General features: G+C 30.8%; 1 protein-coding gene across 1 annotated transcript; it reads right to left on the reverse strand.

The window, feature by feature from the left end:
* Window positions 1-416: 416 nt before the first annotated feature.
* Window positions 417-11,753, reverse strand: LOC129917916 (transmembrane protease serine 9). The gene is made up of 4 exons (XM_055998147.1): window positions 11,564-11,753; window positions 1,061-1,411; window positions 691-989; window positions 417-624 (listed from the first exon to the last, which is right to left on the reverse strand). The coding sequence occupies exons 1-4, from the start codon at window positions 11,649-11,651 to the stop codon at window positions 475-477; spliced, it is 888 nt and encodes a 295-aa protein (XP_055854122.1). The 5' UTR covers window positions 11,652-11,753; the 3' UTR covers window positions 417-474.
* Between the last annotated feature and the right edge of the window lie 2,527 nt (window positions 11,754-14,280).

A 14,280-nucleotide genomic window follows, 5' to 3' on the forward strand; every position in this document is an offset into this window, starting at 1 on the left:
TATAAAAAAAGATTGATGCAAATACTTTGAAATAAAAATGCAACCACTTTTTTCGTAAGTAACAAATCTTATAATTTGCTGAATCGAAAAAAATGGAAAGAGCTAAATTGTAACTTGGGAGGTAGTAGATACTAGATTTTATACTCATGAGTACTTTATCACTTCCAAAGGAACGTATATGATGAAAAAATCTTATCAATTTTGTACTGGCGTTATACTGTTCTTGCACCGTAAACATTGTTATGTTTCTTTAAAGAAGCAACGTTAGCATTTATAAGGGTTTATAGAAGGAAAATTGTAAGTCGAAAATAAATTGCATTGAGTTCAAAAAGATTTTTGAAAATATTTTGAAAATAATATTTTATTAAAATAACAAATAATTTACAACAAAACTTAATATGTCTCAATATACTACTTAAAATTTTACTATCACAGTTTCTTAATTTAAAGCCAAAATTACTGAGAGCCACACATTCATCGTAGGATCACTTGTTCCATCCAATTGATATATTTACTGACTCTTGTATAAATTCCTGGTAATCCTGGTCTAGCACATCCAATTCCAGTTGACACAACTCCAACTAGTAGATTGTCCTTAGTCACCAAAGGTCCGCCAGAATCAGCCTGGTATAAAAACAAAAAGCCACGTGTAAATTAGTTTTACCAAAAACTTAAAATGTTACTCTTTACCCAACACGAATCGATACCACCATTTACAAAACCAGCGCACATTTGTGTCTCAGCTATGAAATTAGATCTTTTTCCATTTACTTGATAAGACCTCTCACAAATGTCATTATTCCAAATTTGCACTGTAGCCTTGCGTAATACATCGGCTCTATCACCATTTCCTTGATTCTCATTTGTCCAGCCCCAGCCTGATACAGTAGCAAAATCATCTTCAAAATTTCGACCATCTAGATCCATTGATAGACAAGTCGGTCTTATTTGTTCACTGAATATGATTGGTCTTGTTAGTTCAAGAAGAGCTTAAGACAGGAAATAGAAAATGAATGATATAATTCTGAGAGAATAAGTATGTTATCTTGAGTACGATTACCTATGTCATTTTTAACATGATTACAATCATAGCCTGGATGTGTTACAATATTTCTGAATTCAATTTGACTTGGATTCAATCTATAACTTCTTCCTTGTAATCCGTTTAGAAATTCCGAAATACTGTGCAGTCCTATTACACCTCGGATTTGAGACGGTTTTATAAGGTTATTCAATCCGTTGCAAACACAATGTCCAGCTGTCAGAAGCCATCGCTCATTGAGGATTGATGCTCCACAGAAATGTCCACCACGGCGAGTAAGGCTAACTATATAAGGCATCTCATTCTTTTCTGCTTCTGAACCTCCAACAATTCTTGAAGTACGAGAACCCTGGCAAGATAACGAAGAAACTGAAAAAAAGCAAACATTTTATATGAAGATATTGGAATTTAGGATTTTAAGGAAACTAAAAGGCCTATCAACAGATTTAACAATTCAATTCAAAAACCATTCATGTCGGTTTTGGTGAGTTATTTCTCAAATTTCGAAATCTGTGAAATAACTCACCAAAAGCCCGCATGAAAAGTTTTAGACTTTTAAACGCCCATATCTCGAGTTATAGATTATTTAAATTTTTTTGCTTGTATGTGTGACTTTTATATATCAATCATGTTTCTATCACTTTTTGCAAATAAAATAACTTTACAACTTTTTTCTAAATTCGCCTTTTTTCACCTTTTTTTTTCTCTGACATCATATTTTGTATTCTTTTTTTTACACATCTAAGACTTTACATATGAGTTGGCTCGAGTAGTGAAAAAAAAAAAAAACTTTTTAAAAAATAATAATAACGTTAAAGCTTGGCAACCCTATACCTTGATGATTAGTATCAGTTTTTTTTTCACAATGAGTTTTGATTTTAAACTTTTCATATAAAACTTTGGTAAATGCTAGTATGAAAATTTAACTAAGCATTCACAAAAAATACACAAATTGTTTTTTCATTCTACAAAGATGCGTTAGGTAGAAAAATATAATGTTCAACTGGGTAGCAAGTAAAAAAGTAGCATATAACGTTAAAGATTTGTGTGTAAGAATTCATAAAAGAATCATTTTTTGTAATTCATTTTTTAAGTCGCTATAAGCAGTTAAAAAAAAATATAAATACAAAAATATTAATAATAATATTTTAAATGCCATTCTTCATAAATTGTTATTCCTCACATTTAATTAAAATTAAAAAATTCATCAGAAATTGATTTTTCAAAAAAAAAAATTAATATTTTTGAAGATTAAAAGTACCTTTATTTTTTCAAAATGTTTCAAATTTTAATATAACACTTACTCAAACGCTTCTGTATATAAACTTTCGATGAAATTGGTTACATCATTTAGGAGAAAGTCAGAAATCAAGAAAACGATTCTTATGGAAGTATACCGTTCATAATGGTTCAACAAATTTTTTTTCTTTCAAAAGTAGAACGAAGGTTGCCTTAATACACGTAATAAAAAAAAAAAATAAAAACGTTCGCCACCATGGCAGGTACCGTTAATTTTGGCCCTAAAAATTAAAAGACGTTAATTTTTATTCCTTGTTTGATTTTTTTACGAATCCTAAAACTTTTTAATAATAATAATTGTAAAAAATAATCAAGCGATACAAAAAAAAAAAAAAACAAATATGTAAATACATTTTTAAGAAATTAAGTTATTTTAATAATTTGAAAAAAAAAGCATTCAAAACCTTTTCTGAAAAAGTATTATTTTTTATTTATATTAAAACTTTGTAAAACTAACTAACTAATAACTTTTGAAATAAGAAAATGTTTTTTGGTATATTCTTTCTCGCAAACGGCTACGCCGCGCCGATTCCAGTGAAAATTTTTGAAATGTTGTTATAAATAAATTAAACTTTTATTAGGTATTAAGAAAAATTAAAAAATGTTTGGAATTTTTTAAAACACCTTAATTTTTTTTTTTTCAAATAAAGTTTTTGAAAACAGACTAATGATTTTTTTCTTCAAACTTTGTTTGTATGTGTCGATAAATAAAATTATTTTTAAGTTTTAGGCCCAATTTTTGACTCTCCATTAAACTTAAATCTCCATTAAAAATGGAAATTTTAAATTTAAAAATAAAATTCGTTTAATCCAGTCTCTTTTAAGGATTTTTTTGAAGTTTCTCATCATTAATTAATTGAGCATTAAATTTAAAAGCCGTTTTAGTTTAAACCCCAAATTCGACCTTTTAAGAGGGATTTTTAGAGCAAATTGAGGTTTTAAACAGGATTTTTATTTATTCACTCTCCATTAGAGTGAAATGTCATTTCTTTATTGTTTACTTTTATTAATTTACTAGCTGACCCGGCGGACTTCGTTCCGCATTTTTCTTGTATTTATTTTCAATTTTTGGCTTTGTAATGTGTTAACCTTTTCCAATACAAAAAAATCGGGCCACAACTTGATATATGGAACACAAACATAAAATTGTATAAAGTATTAAAAAAAGCAAACCATTTGTCTGATAGCTATCGCTACTAAAATTTGATAATCCAGTCAAATAAGGGTTTCACCTCGGAATGAATGCTAATAGAATTTTTTTTTGCTCAATACCTTCGTTTTGGCATTCTATAACATACCTCAAAAGTCTAGAAAGTCGCGATTTTCAAGCTAAAATCGCGAAATGGAGATTTTCAAAATTAGAATTTCAAGAATTACATAACTTCGAGGCATTTTTTAATGCTGATTACAAATTTTTTTTTTTTTTGATTTTTGACATAAGTTATAGAATATCCGAACAAAGATAAAAACAAAAAAATTAGCCTATCAGCACTAATTATAAGATTGTACCAGGATGTTTTTTAGTGCATATCCCAAAATTGTCCCTTTTCTCAAAAAATACCAATTTTTCATAGGTATGAATGTTTTTTTCATTGTATTGTTTTGATTCTTAATGATAATGAATATGAAAACCTTCATGAAAAATTTTGTCCCTCTACCATAACTTTTAAGGGTTTTTCGGTAGTAAGTTTGCAACTGTTATAATAATATGGGTTGACAATTAAAAAACAGGTATAACTTTTTTTAGAGACGTCAGATTGTCTTGATCTTGTCTAGATTTTTTGGCATCAGCATTAAAAAATACCTCGAAGTATTGTATCATATGTGAATATAATACCATTGTCTTTTATTGCTTATTTTGAAAATCTCCATTTCACGCTTTGACCTTGAAAATCGCGACTTGCGGACATGGGATTTTTCTATACTTTTGAAGTATGTTATATAATGCCAAACCGAAGGTATTGAACAAAAAAAAATTTCTATTAGCATGCATTCCGAGGTTTACTCCTTTTTTTCACCTTATTTGACTATGTATCATGATATTTTTTGGCTATTTAAGAAATTCAAAAAGTAGCAATCTTTTTTTGTAAATTGTAAAGAAACCGACTTAAAATGAAAAGATTCCGTCTTAATTCTATACATACGTCTAAATATTAAAATATTTTCTTAAGAAGATTAAATCATTTTAAATTAATGCGGAAATTGTATTAATAAATTGGTAGCTGAAACAACTTAAACAAATTTTAAGTTTCAGTTTATCATACCAATTTTCAACTGTGAGATATAGCTTAGTGGTAAACAATTTTAATTGAGGAAATAACATTTTAAAGAGTTAAATCGTGTTTTTATTAGCCTTGAATATGAGCTCTTTGAACCCCAAATATTGCATTTGGTCATAACTTGACAGCAGCGCCACGTACCAGGTCCAACAGGGGCGTACACACCATTGGGGCAAGTGGGGTGGTGCCCCGGGGCCCCCAACACGCCAGGGCCCCGTAAGGAGACAATTTAGGGAAGGCAACTGGTTATAAAAGTATCGAAGCAAAAAGATAAGATACTTGACATGAATCACTTCGGACACAAGAGAGACACATTATATTTTTCAGTGAATTGGTAGCCAGTCACATAATATTTTATCTAAAAAAAAAGTATTACCTTATGGGGTCCCAAAAAAATATTGCTTTTTTGAAAGAAAAATTACATATTATCTTGGGGCCCCAAAAAATATTACTTACATAATTTTAGCGCCCAACAAATGATGGGTACATCAGGGGCCCCAAAAAAAATAAGTGGGCGTATACGTCCTTTTTTATTTGTTCTTATTTTCTATATCAAAGGGGCCCCAAAAATGTAGTCTTGCCCCGGGGCCCCGACAACTCAACGTACGCCCCTGGGTCCAACTATAAAACAAAGCCTGTCTCGAATGAACCTTATCAAACGCAAAAAAATTCATAAAAGTCTATACAGCCGTTCGGACTCCAAATATGGAATTTAACTATAACTTGACAACAGCGTCAAGTCTTTCTATATATAATTTGACAACAGCACCACCTACCGAATACAGTTATAATTTACAAAACATGGATGGAACTTATCACACAAACGAACTTTCACAAAAATCTGTCAAGTCTTTCGGACTCCAAATATGAAATTTGTCTATAACTACTTCGGCAAAAGCGCCACCTACCGGGTCCAATTTATGAAACAAAACATGTTTCGATTAAATTATATCAGACACAAAAAGTTTCACAAAAATCAAAATATGCAATTTTCCTAAAACTTGACAACAGTGCCAACTACTGGGTCCAATCATGAAACAAAGCTTGTCTCGAATGAACCTTGTCATAACACAAAATTTCACAAAAATCTGTCCAGTCATTCGACCCCACCTATGGAATTTGCCTATAACTTGAAAACAGCGCCACCTATTGGATCAAATTATAAAACAAAACCTGTAACGGATAGACCTTATCAAATAAACAAAATTTCACAAAAATCTGTTCAGTTATTCGACCCCAAATATGGAATGTGCCTATAACTTGACAGCAGCGTTTCGGATGGACCTTTTCACATATATTTCACACAAAATTTCAGAAAAATCTGTCTAGTCGTTTAGGAGTAGGGTCACAAACAAACGCACAGGAGAAATATTATAGTATGTAGATACAAACCATAACTCTGATTGATGTGCCAATGCTTTACTTATTTGTCCTCAATGAAAATCAGAGATATACATTTTATTTGTGCAGTCCATATGTGGATTTAATATCACAAGACGAATAATTATTTGTTTCACTCAAAATCAGACTTTTTTAATTATTTTGAAAGCTTTACAAATTAAGCTTAGTTAAAATTTTTAAAAAGCGAGAGTGGTTTTTTACTCGTACATATTGACAGCTATGTAAAGATGCAAGAAAAGGTATTATTTTTTTTGATACAAACCATCTACATATTAATACCTTTCAAACAAAAAAAAATTACCAAAATCGGACCAGCCATACGCGAGTTTATCGGCCACACACACTAAACGAACTCATTTTTATATATAAGACTAGCTAACCCCCACCCGCTTCGCTGAGTGTACTTTTTAAAAAAATAGAACCTGTTTGAAAATACATTTAAATTGAAAAAAACTGGTTTATTGTAATGAACATTAACCAATTTATTGTAATTTATGCAGTTATTGGACATTGTTGATGGAATAGCGGCACTTGATTCGGAAGGCCGAATTACACTTCAAAACAATTTTTTCAATGTAAATTCAAAAAATGAATTGATTCAAAATGTATTTCCAAGTATAAAGACAAATTACAAAAATCATACTTGGCTGAGTGAACGTTCAATAATGGCTGGTACAAATAAAAATGTTTCTGAAATCAATGCAACAATTTTAAACTATATAAATGCACAATGTTTTGCCTACAAATCGGTTGACCTTATCACAAATGAAAGCAATGTATTAAATTACCAAACGGAGTTTTTGAATTCATTGGATATACCAGGATACGGATTGCCTTAAAAAAAGTCAAAGAATTCATACTTTTTGATACAAAATAACGTACATAAGGGATAAGCTCCAAAAGACGTTTCCTATGGAATTCATGCCGGGAGAATTATCAGACCGGTCCAATACTTGAATTTGTATATCGAGGAATAACGTGACATTCTTAACTTTATGGTAAGGACCCAGTCTTGCATAGATATAGATGCTTCGAGTCTCGAGCCTATTCTGAAATCGTAGAATCAAAACGTTCCCAAGCTCCTTTTGTTTTGGTCTGGCGTTTTTCACAATATAAAAAGAACCTCATCCTTTTCCTGAAATAGCAGCACAGCCAATAATGATCAGAGGATGTTTTTTTATTTGATTAACGTACTTGCCTGGTCTTATACGAAAAAAAAACAAACATTACGTACTATCCAGCAGGGGCGTACACTCCCTTGGGGCAAGCGGGGCGGTGCCCCGGGGCCCCCGACCGCCCCAGGGCCCCCACTGGAGACAATGCAGAGAAGGAAACTGTTAGCATAAATTGAGTTACGAAGTAACCAGGGAGACAAATTATTTCATTCAGTGTAATGTATAATGCAATGGTAGCCACACAATATATGTATATTGATTTAAAAAAAAAGTTACCCCAAGGGCCCCAAAAAAAAAATAAACTGCTTTTTTAAAAGAAAAATTATAATTTTATCTTAGGGCCCCAAAAAATATTACTTGAAAAATCTTTGCCACCACAAATAATACATTAGGGGCCCCAAAAAAGCAAAAAAATTATTTGAGGATCTTCAAAAGTGGTTCAAAACAATCAAATGGAAAATTAAATATAAATTTAGGGGCCCCAACATATATACATCAGGGCCCAAAATAAAAACATTACGTTATTGGTGGCATTTCGAATATTACTTCAGAACGAAGCCCCAATACCTACGTATTAATTCTTGGCTCCAAAAAAATTATATTATATTTTAGGGGCCTCTAAGCAATTAAATTTGAGGCTCTAAAAATAATTTTTCAGCGGCCTGATGATGGAAAATAAAATATGTATTTATTACTTCTGAACAGAGGCCCCAAGAACTACCAATTCTAAGCTAAAAAAAATTTTATTTTAGGGGTCTCTAAATATTTAATTTTGGGGGCCCCTAGTACAAGTGTTTACTACTTTTATGAGAGACAAAACTTTATTTACATTTTTCTTTTTCAGTAGAGCAAAGTGCATTACGAACATATTAAAACATTAAAATAAACCTAAAAATAAATAAGCCATACAAAAAAAAACGTATGGAGTATAAGTATTTTTTTTTTGTAACTAAGGGGCCCCCAAATATCAAAGGGGCCCCAAAATTTAGTCTAACCCCGGGGCCCCGGCGACTCAACGTACGCCACTGCTATCCAGACGATCAGAGCTTCTATGTTTATGCAAAATGCGATCCTTGCCATTAAAGTTAAGCATGTCACGTTATTCCTCGGTACAAAAAAATTAAGTATTGGACCGGTCTGGTAATTATCCGGGCGTGAATTCCATAGGAAACGTCTTTAAGAGCTTATCCCCTATTGTACGTTATTTTGTATCAAAAAGTATGAATTCTTTGACTTTTTTTAAGTCAATCCGTATCTACATGATAAGTGCAAGTAAATGGGACAAATAAAATTCAAGATATTTCGACAAAAACTTTGAAAATTCAGCAACATGAACCAAAAAATTGTATTTTGTTCGATTGGCCCTAATAATATGGCAAGGTACTGTAGGTGTTTCATTAACCTGCATATTCAAAGGCGATTTAAGAACCTAGTGTGCTGTATGGCCACCATCTAATAACATGGCTGCAATTTCCAGAGCCAATGCTATTTTATTTTCAGATCGTATTTATGCTAAAAGTAATGATATCAAAAGTGTTTTTCCCGTACCATCGGGTGCATCTAAGAAATACAAACCACAACTCTGATTGATGACACCTTGCATAATAGTGTCATACTTCGGGAATTGGTTTGCACAAATATTCTTAATTCAACGCAATTGTATTGCCTTCCGCGTAGTATTTCTTGATCAAGAACATCTTGCTCTTCACGATTTGGAGCAACCAATCCTAATTGTGCCAATGCTTTATTCGCATATACATTTTTTCATTTGTGTAATCCAAATGTGGATTTAATGTCACACGGCGCATTCGGTGTATCTAATCCTAATCACGGAAATTATGCTAAAGTTCGAGTGGATTTGAAGGATTAGATGTGATTATATTACTGAGAACAATATGATGTGGCGAAGACAAAACAAATGCACAAAAGCGTTGAGTCCCAATGAGTGTCTGCTTCAAGCAAATTCAAACGTTGACAGGCATCACAGACAGACTATAAACAATAATAACACTGGTTAACAAAATTAAACTTTTTTTTTGTTGCCGAAACAAAAATATACTTTTCTGAAGGTTTTCGGTGTGCTGAATTCGAATCCGAAGTCAAAATAATTAATCAGCTTCCGTTTTTGAAATATTACTGTTAGAAAATACAGCACTTCGGACCTTATTCTTTTATATATCAAAATTGTTTAAGCATATTTAGTAACGGTTTTTATAAGAACTATTTACCACCTTTTTAAATCTGTTTAAATCTTTCCCATATCTTTTTTCTGCCCGAGATATCCTCAGTTGTTTGGTATTTTTATAAATTTTATAACGTCATTATCTTCTTTATGATATATGAAGCCAAACCCACTGACTTCAGTTTAAGATATCTCGGGCAATACAAAAGATATTGAAAAGATTTAAACAGGTATCGAAAGATGAAAAACAGTTCTTATAGCAACCGTTACTATATATGCTCAAACAATTTTCCTTATACAAAAGAATAATATCAGAAGAACTCAAAAAAACGTTTTTCTGCATTTTCTAACGGTAATATCTCAAAAACGGGAGCTAATTGGTTGTTTTTGACTTCGGATTCTAGCTCAGCACACCGAAAACCTTCAGCAAAGTATATTTTTGTTTCGGCAACAAAACCCTTGTAAACCAGTGTAATTATTTTGAAAGCCTGTCTAAATATATTTTTTTACAAATAAAGCTTAGTTAAACTTTTTAAAAAGCAAGAGTGTTTTTTCACTCGTACAAATTGACAGCTATGTGAAAGTGGGAGAAAAGGTATTATTTTTTTTTGATACAAACCATCTACATATTAATACCTTTCAAACAAACAAAAAATTAACAAAATCGGACCAGCCAAACGCGAGTTTATCGGCCACACACACTTAACTAACTCATTTTTATATATAAGATTTGAAAAACGTCAAATGAGCTAAAGAATTATTAAAACAACAAAACAATTATGAATAAAGTCCAGACGCGAATTTTTTTGTAGGTACATACATATGTACATTAGGGTGTCCGTTATTTCCCAAAGTGATGTTTTCGGGGGAGACACCCCCTAGATCGAAAGCTTAGGGCCTAAATAAGGGGAATTTAGCAAAAAAATTTGTTTGGGGGTCATTAACCCGTGCCCCTAGGGTCATACTTTCCCCATACAAATTTGTATGGGAAATTTTTAACTCATACATTAAATTTTTTTTCTCTCGCGTTAAATCATATTTTTTTTTAATGTTTGATAATTCTGGTTGGAAAACAGTTACTTTAAAAGATCACATTCAAAATTTCCCGTTAAAAATTTTGTTTATATTTTATTTCGGTTTTTGAAATTATTAGCTGTTTTCGTGGTTTTTGCTTTCACCTATCACACAATTTTAAATGCAGTTTTATTGTTTTTTAATTCTTTTCAAATATTGCATTCAAAAATTTGTGAATAAATCAAAAATTTCAATTTTTGAAATTTTTTTTTTTTAGTTTTTGCAGTTTTTATAATAAATAAATATTATTAAATACTTTACCCTTCCTTGTTTGCAACTTTTTTGATGCAATTTTTTAGGTGAATAATTTTTAAATAAAATTCAATAAAGATATTGTAAACATATCTTTTGTAGTTCGAGAAAAATAAATTTAAAGGTATAAAAACGGCAAAAATTTCAAAAAAAAATTTCAAAAATTGAAATTTTTGATTTATTCACAAATTTTTGAATGCAATATTTGAAAAGATATCCTAAAATTTACAGCTTGGTGTTGAAAATTTAATTACGTATTATTTTACATACACGTTTTCAATTTGTAATTTCTGAACAGAATTTAAGTTTTTTACTAGATTTTAAAAAACAGAATAGAAAAGTAATTGTAGATTTTTAAAATTTATTAAATAGCAAAATTAAAGTCTTTGTACACGAAGAAAATAACAGACTTTTAATCTCATATTTAGCACTTGTGTTTGGAGGTTTCACAGCTGAAACGGACCAAGTAAAAAAAAAACCCAAATCTAGTGCCTAAATCTGTGCAAGGTTTGACTCTAATAACGTGTTTGATCCAAAAGTGTTTCGATTTAAATTGTTATTTGTTCGAAAAAAAATATTCACCATAAGATTCAATGGAAACGTATTTACTTTAACTCGTTTTATGTCCGAATTCACTTCTTATGACTTTTTTCACTTCAGCTCTTAGCCACCCATTAGATCTACTTCCCTAAATGTTTGAATTCGTCATGTAACTGATTTAAACACCAGTATGGTTTATTTATATGTAAGTTTTGAAAGACACTTAAGTTTTTTCATAAATAAGAAAATAACAAATATAATACTTCCACTTAAGTTAGTTTAGGTATAAGAAAAAAAAATTTAAAAAAAATGGACTCACAACTTTTCTGAGAGTTAATTGAACCAATTAATCCCCAAACACAAATACAAAAAATCATGTACTTTCCCATTTTCCAGGAGTAAAACATACAAAGTAACTTTAAGAACACAAAATAACGATCACTTCTCGAATCAACCCCTTAACGATTTGAATTGTATTCCGATACAACATGTTAAATATATTTATTCAATTTTTTCAAACCAAAAGAAACCGAGAACAAACAATCATAAACAAAAGCTTTTCGCGTCTAAAGTATATCCATATCTGATAAGAACAAAAAATGTTTGTAAACAAATGTTAATCACAAGTTGCCGTCAAAACACAAACCCAAACAGAAAACCTCTGACAAGTCAAAACAAAAACTTGATGGAAAATATATCCCCACTTTATTGCACCAACTATAAAATTTTCAGGGGCATTGGGTCATCATTATCATAACATCGATATACACAAAACTACTTTACCTGCCCGGCCCATGTTTTTTTAATATTGCGTAATATTTATAACGACTTAATCATCCAACTAAAGCTTTTTTTATTTTAAATAATATTTTAATCTCATGCATATACCGGTCTGCATTGCAACCATATACAAAGAAAATAATGTGTAGCTTTAGTTTCCTATAGGGGCAGCAAGAAGCTTTGACAATGATAAGAGTCGGTGACATTTCAAGTTGATCAAAAAATTTGATAAACAAAATATTGTTGTTTACATTTTGATGACCTTCACATTGAAGCTGTGAGACGTTGTTTGGGTAATAGAGAAAAAAAAATAACAAGATATAGTCTGTTGTGGTGTCAATGCCCTGGCAAATTTGAAACTTATGAAAATTTAGATATTTATTGTTTTAATTTTTTGTTTGATTTGTTGAATCATGGAACAGGGCTGGATTTAGTGAGGAATTAAATAAAGTAAGAATTTTGTAAGATTTTACGAAATTGCAAAATTTAATCAAGTTTTGGCTGTTCCCATTTTTAAGCAACAGGGTGTTTCTTCATGGAGAAAAAGACCACCTAAAATTAAGATTAATTAAGATGTATTCCGTCTTAAATTAAGCGGAATCCCACTATATTTAAAATGAGAATCTTCTTACTGTCATAGAAATGAGACTTTCAACTTAAATTAAGTGGATTTCCGCTTAATTTAAGACGGAATTCATTTTGGCTAAAAGTCAAGCAGAAATCCGCTTTCACTGAATTATGCGGATATCTACTTAATTTAAGATTAAATCTTCTAACTGTAATAAAATTAAAATTTTCATCTTAAATTAAGCGGAAATTTAAGATGGAATTCATCTTGGCTAAAAATGAAGCAGAAATCTGTTTCCGCTGAATTAAGCGGAAATCAATTTAATTAAAAATGAAAATCTTCTTACTGTTATAAAATTAAGATTTTCATCTTAAATTAAGTGGATTTCCGCTTAATTTAAGATGGAATTCATCTTGGTTAAAAATCAAGCAGTTATCCGCTTGCGCTGAACTAAGCGGAAATCCACTTAATTTAAAATGAAAATTACTGTCATAAAAATAAGATTTTCACCTTAAATTAACTGGATTTCCGCTGGCTTAAAATTATGCAGAAATCCGCTGAGTTTAAGATGGTCCTTTTCTCTCTGTTATAATTAAAGATTTGTGAAACAGTCATGGCAGGTCTGAATGAATCAAAAACAAAGTCCGGACCTGTTCTTTTATTGACTATACCTGTATTTTATTAATTGACTTTGTCAACGCGGTTTTGGTTTGCAAAAATTGTTTGTGTATTTTTTGTTCCGCATGATAAGGAAGTGATTTAGAAAAATGACATTCTAGTCTAACCAACTCCATTATGAATATCTCACACTTATTTGTTATCTATGGCGTTGGTGATAGAAGAAATTGTATATACATAACTCCACCTACACTTTTGGGTATTTAGTTTCGTAGATAAATTGATGACCCAAAGGTGTGAATGAACTAAATAATGTTCATGGTTAATTAAATAAAGTCGATATGGGAATGAGAACAAAAAAAGAACTTGATTCCGGAAAACTTCTGAGGAGAGCTGTCACTTTATGCAAAACTCGTTGAACATGACGTTTCAATTCTATACAAAAATGCTAGAGGGCAATCTATGCTGGTTAGACAACGAATTTAATTGACTTCCAGCACGTGCTAAATTTGCATAATTCGGTGTAAGCTTATACAATTAAAAAAATACCTCCCACACATGCCAGCCAAGCGGTTCAAATTTCTCATTCATTGTCAATGTCGAAGACGACTAATTTTTTGTTTGTTTTTGTCATATTTAATTTATTTATTTATCAATATTTAAATATTGAGGAGTCATTTACCTATATTGAAATTTGGACATTAAGTTATTTCATTAACAAATTGATTCATAATAAACAAGCACGTGTATAAGAGAATGACATTCGCGCATTCGTCATGAGTAAAGTGAGTAAAAATATTATGTAATTATTTTTGTTTTTGTTTTATTTGACTTAAGGTAGACGTGTACGATTATACGACCCACACACTTTTATGGTAATTTTAATTAGCGGGTATGACAATTTTTCCGTATTGACGCTTAGTGCACTTTGATGGTAATAAAGAGCATCAAGGTGAGATGCATAATTATTTAATAGTTGGTATATTAGTTGTATTTAGAGAAAGAAGGTGTATTGGTGTTGTGAATTGGATCTTCATAATATTTATTGGAAAAAAAGGCTTAACGTACTT

Source organism: Episyrphus balteatus, chromosome 4 (genome assembly GCF_945859705.1).
Source record: "Episyrphus balteatus chromosome 4, idEpiBalt1.1, whole genome shotgun sequence".
NCBI classification, from domain to species: Eukaryota; Metazoa; Arthropoda; class Insecta; order Diptera; family Syrphidae; genus Episyrphus; species Episyrphus balteatus.

What these genes read in the sequence shown, in the direction of transcription:
- LOC129917916 (XM_055998147.1), bottom strand. Translation starts at nt 11,651, where the DNA reads ATGTTTTACTCCTGGAAAATGGGAAAGTACATGATTTTTTGTATTTGT. An exon ending in AATTAACTCTCAGAAAAGTT is followed by an intron (nt 1,412 to 11,563) that starts GTGAGTCCATTT and finishes GCTTTTTTTCAG; the next exon opens with TTTCTTCGTTATCTTGCCAG. An exon ending in GTGGTATCGATTCGTGTTGG is followed by an intron (nt 625 to 690) that starts GTAAAGAGTAAC and finishes TTTTTATACCAG; the next exon opens with GCTGATTCTGGCGGACCTTT.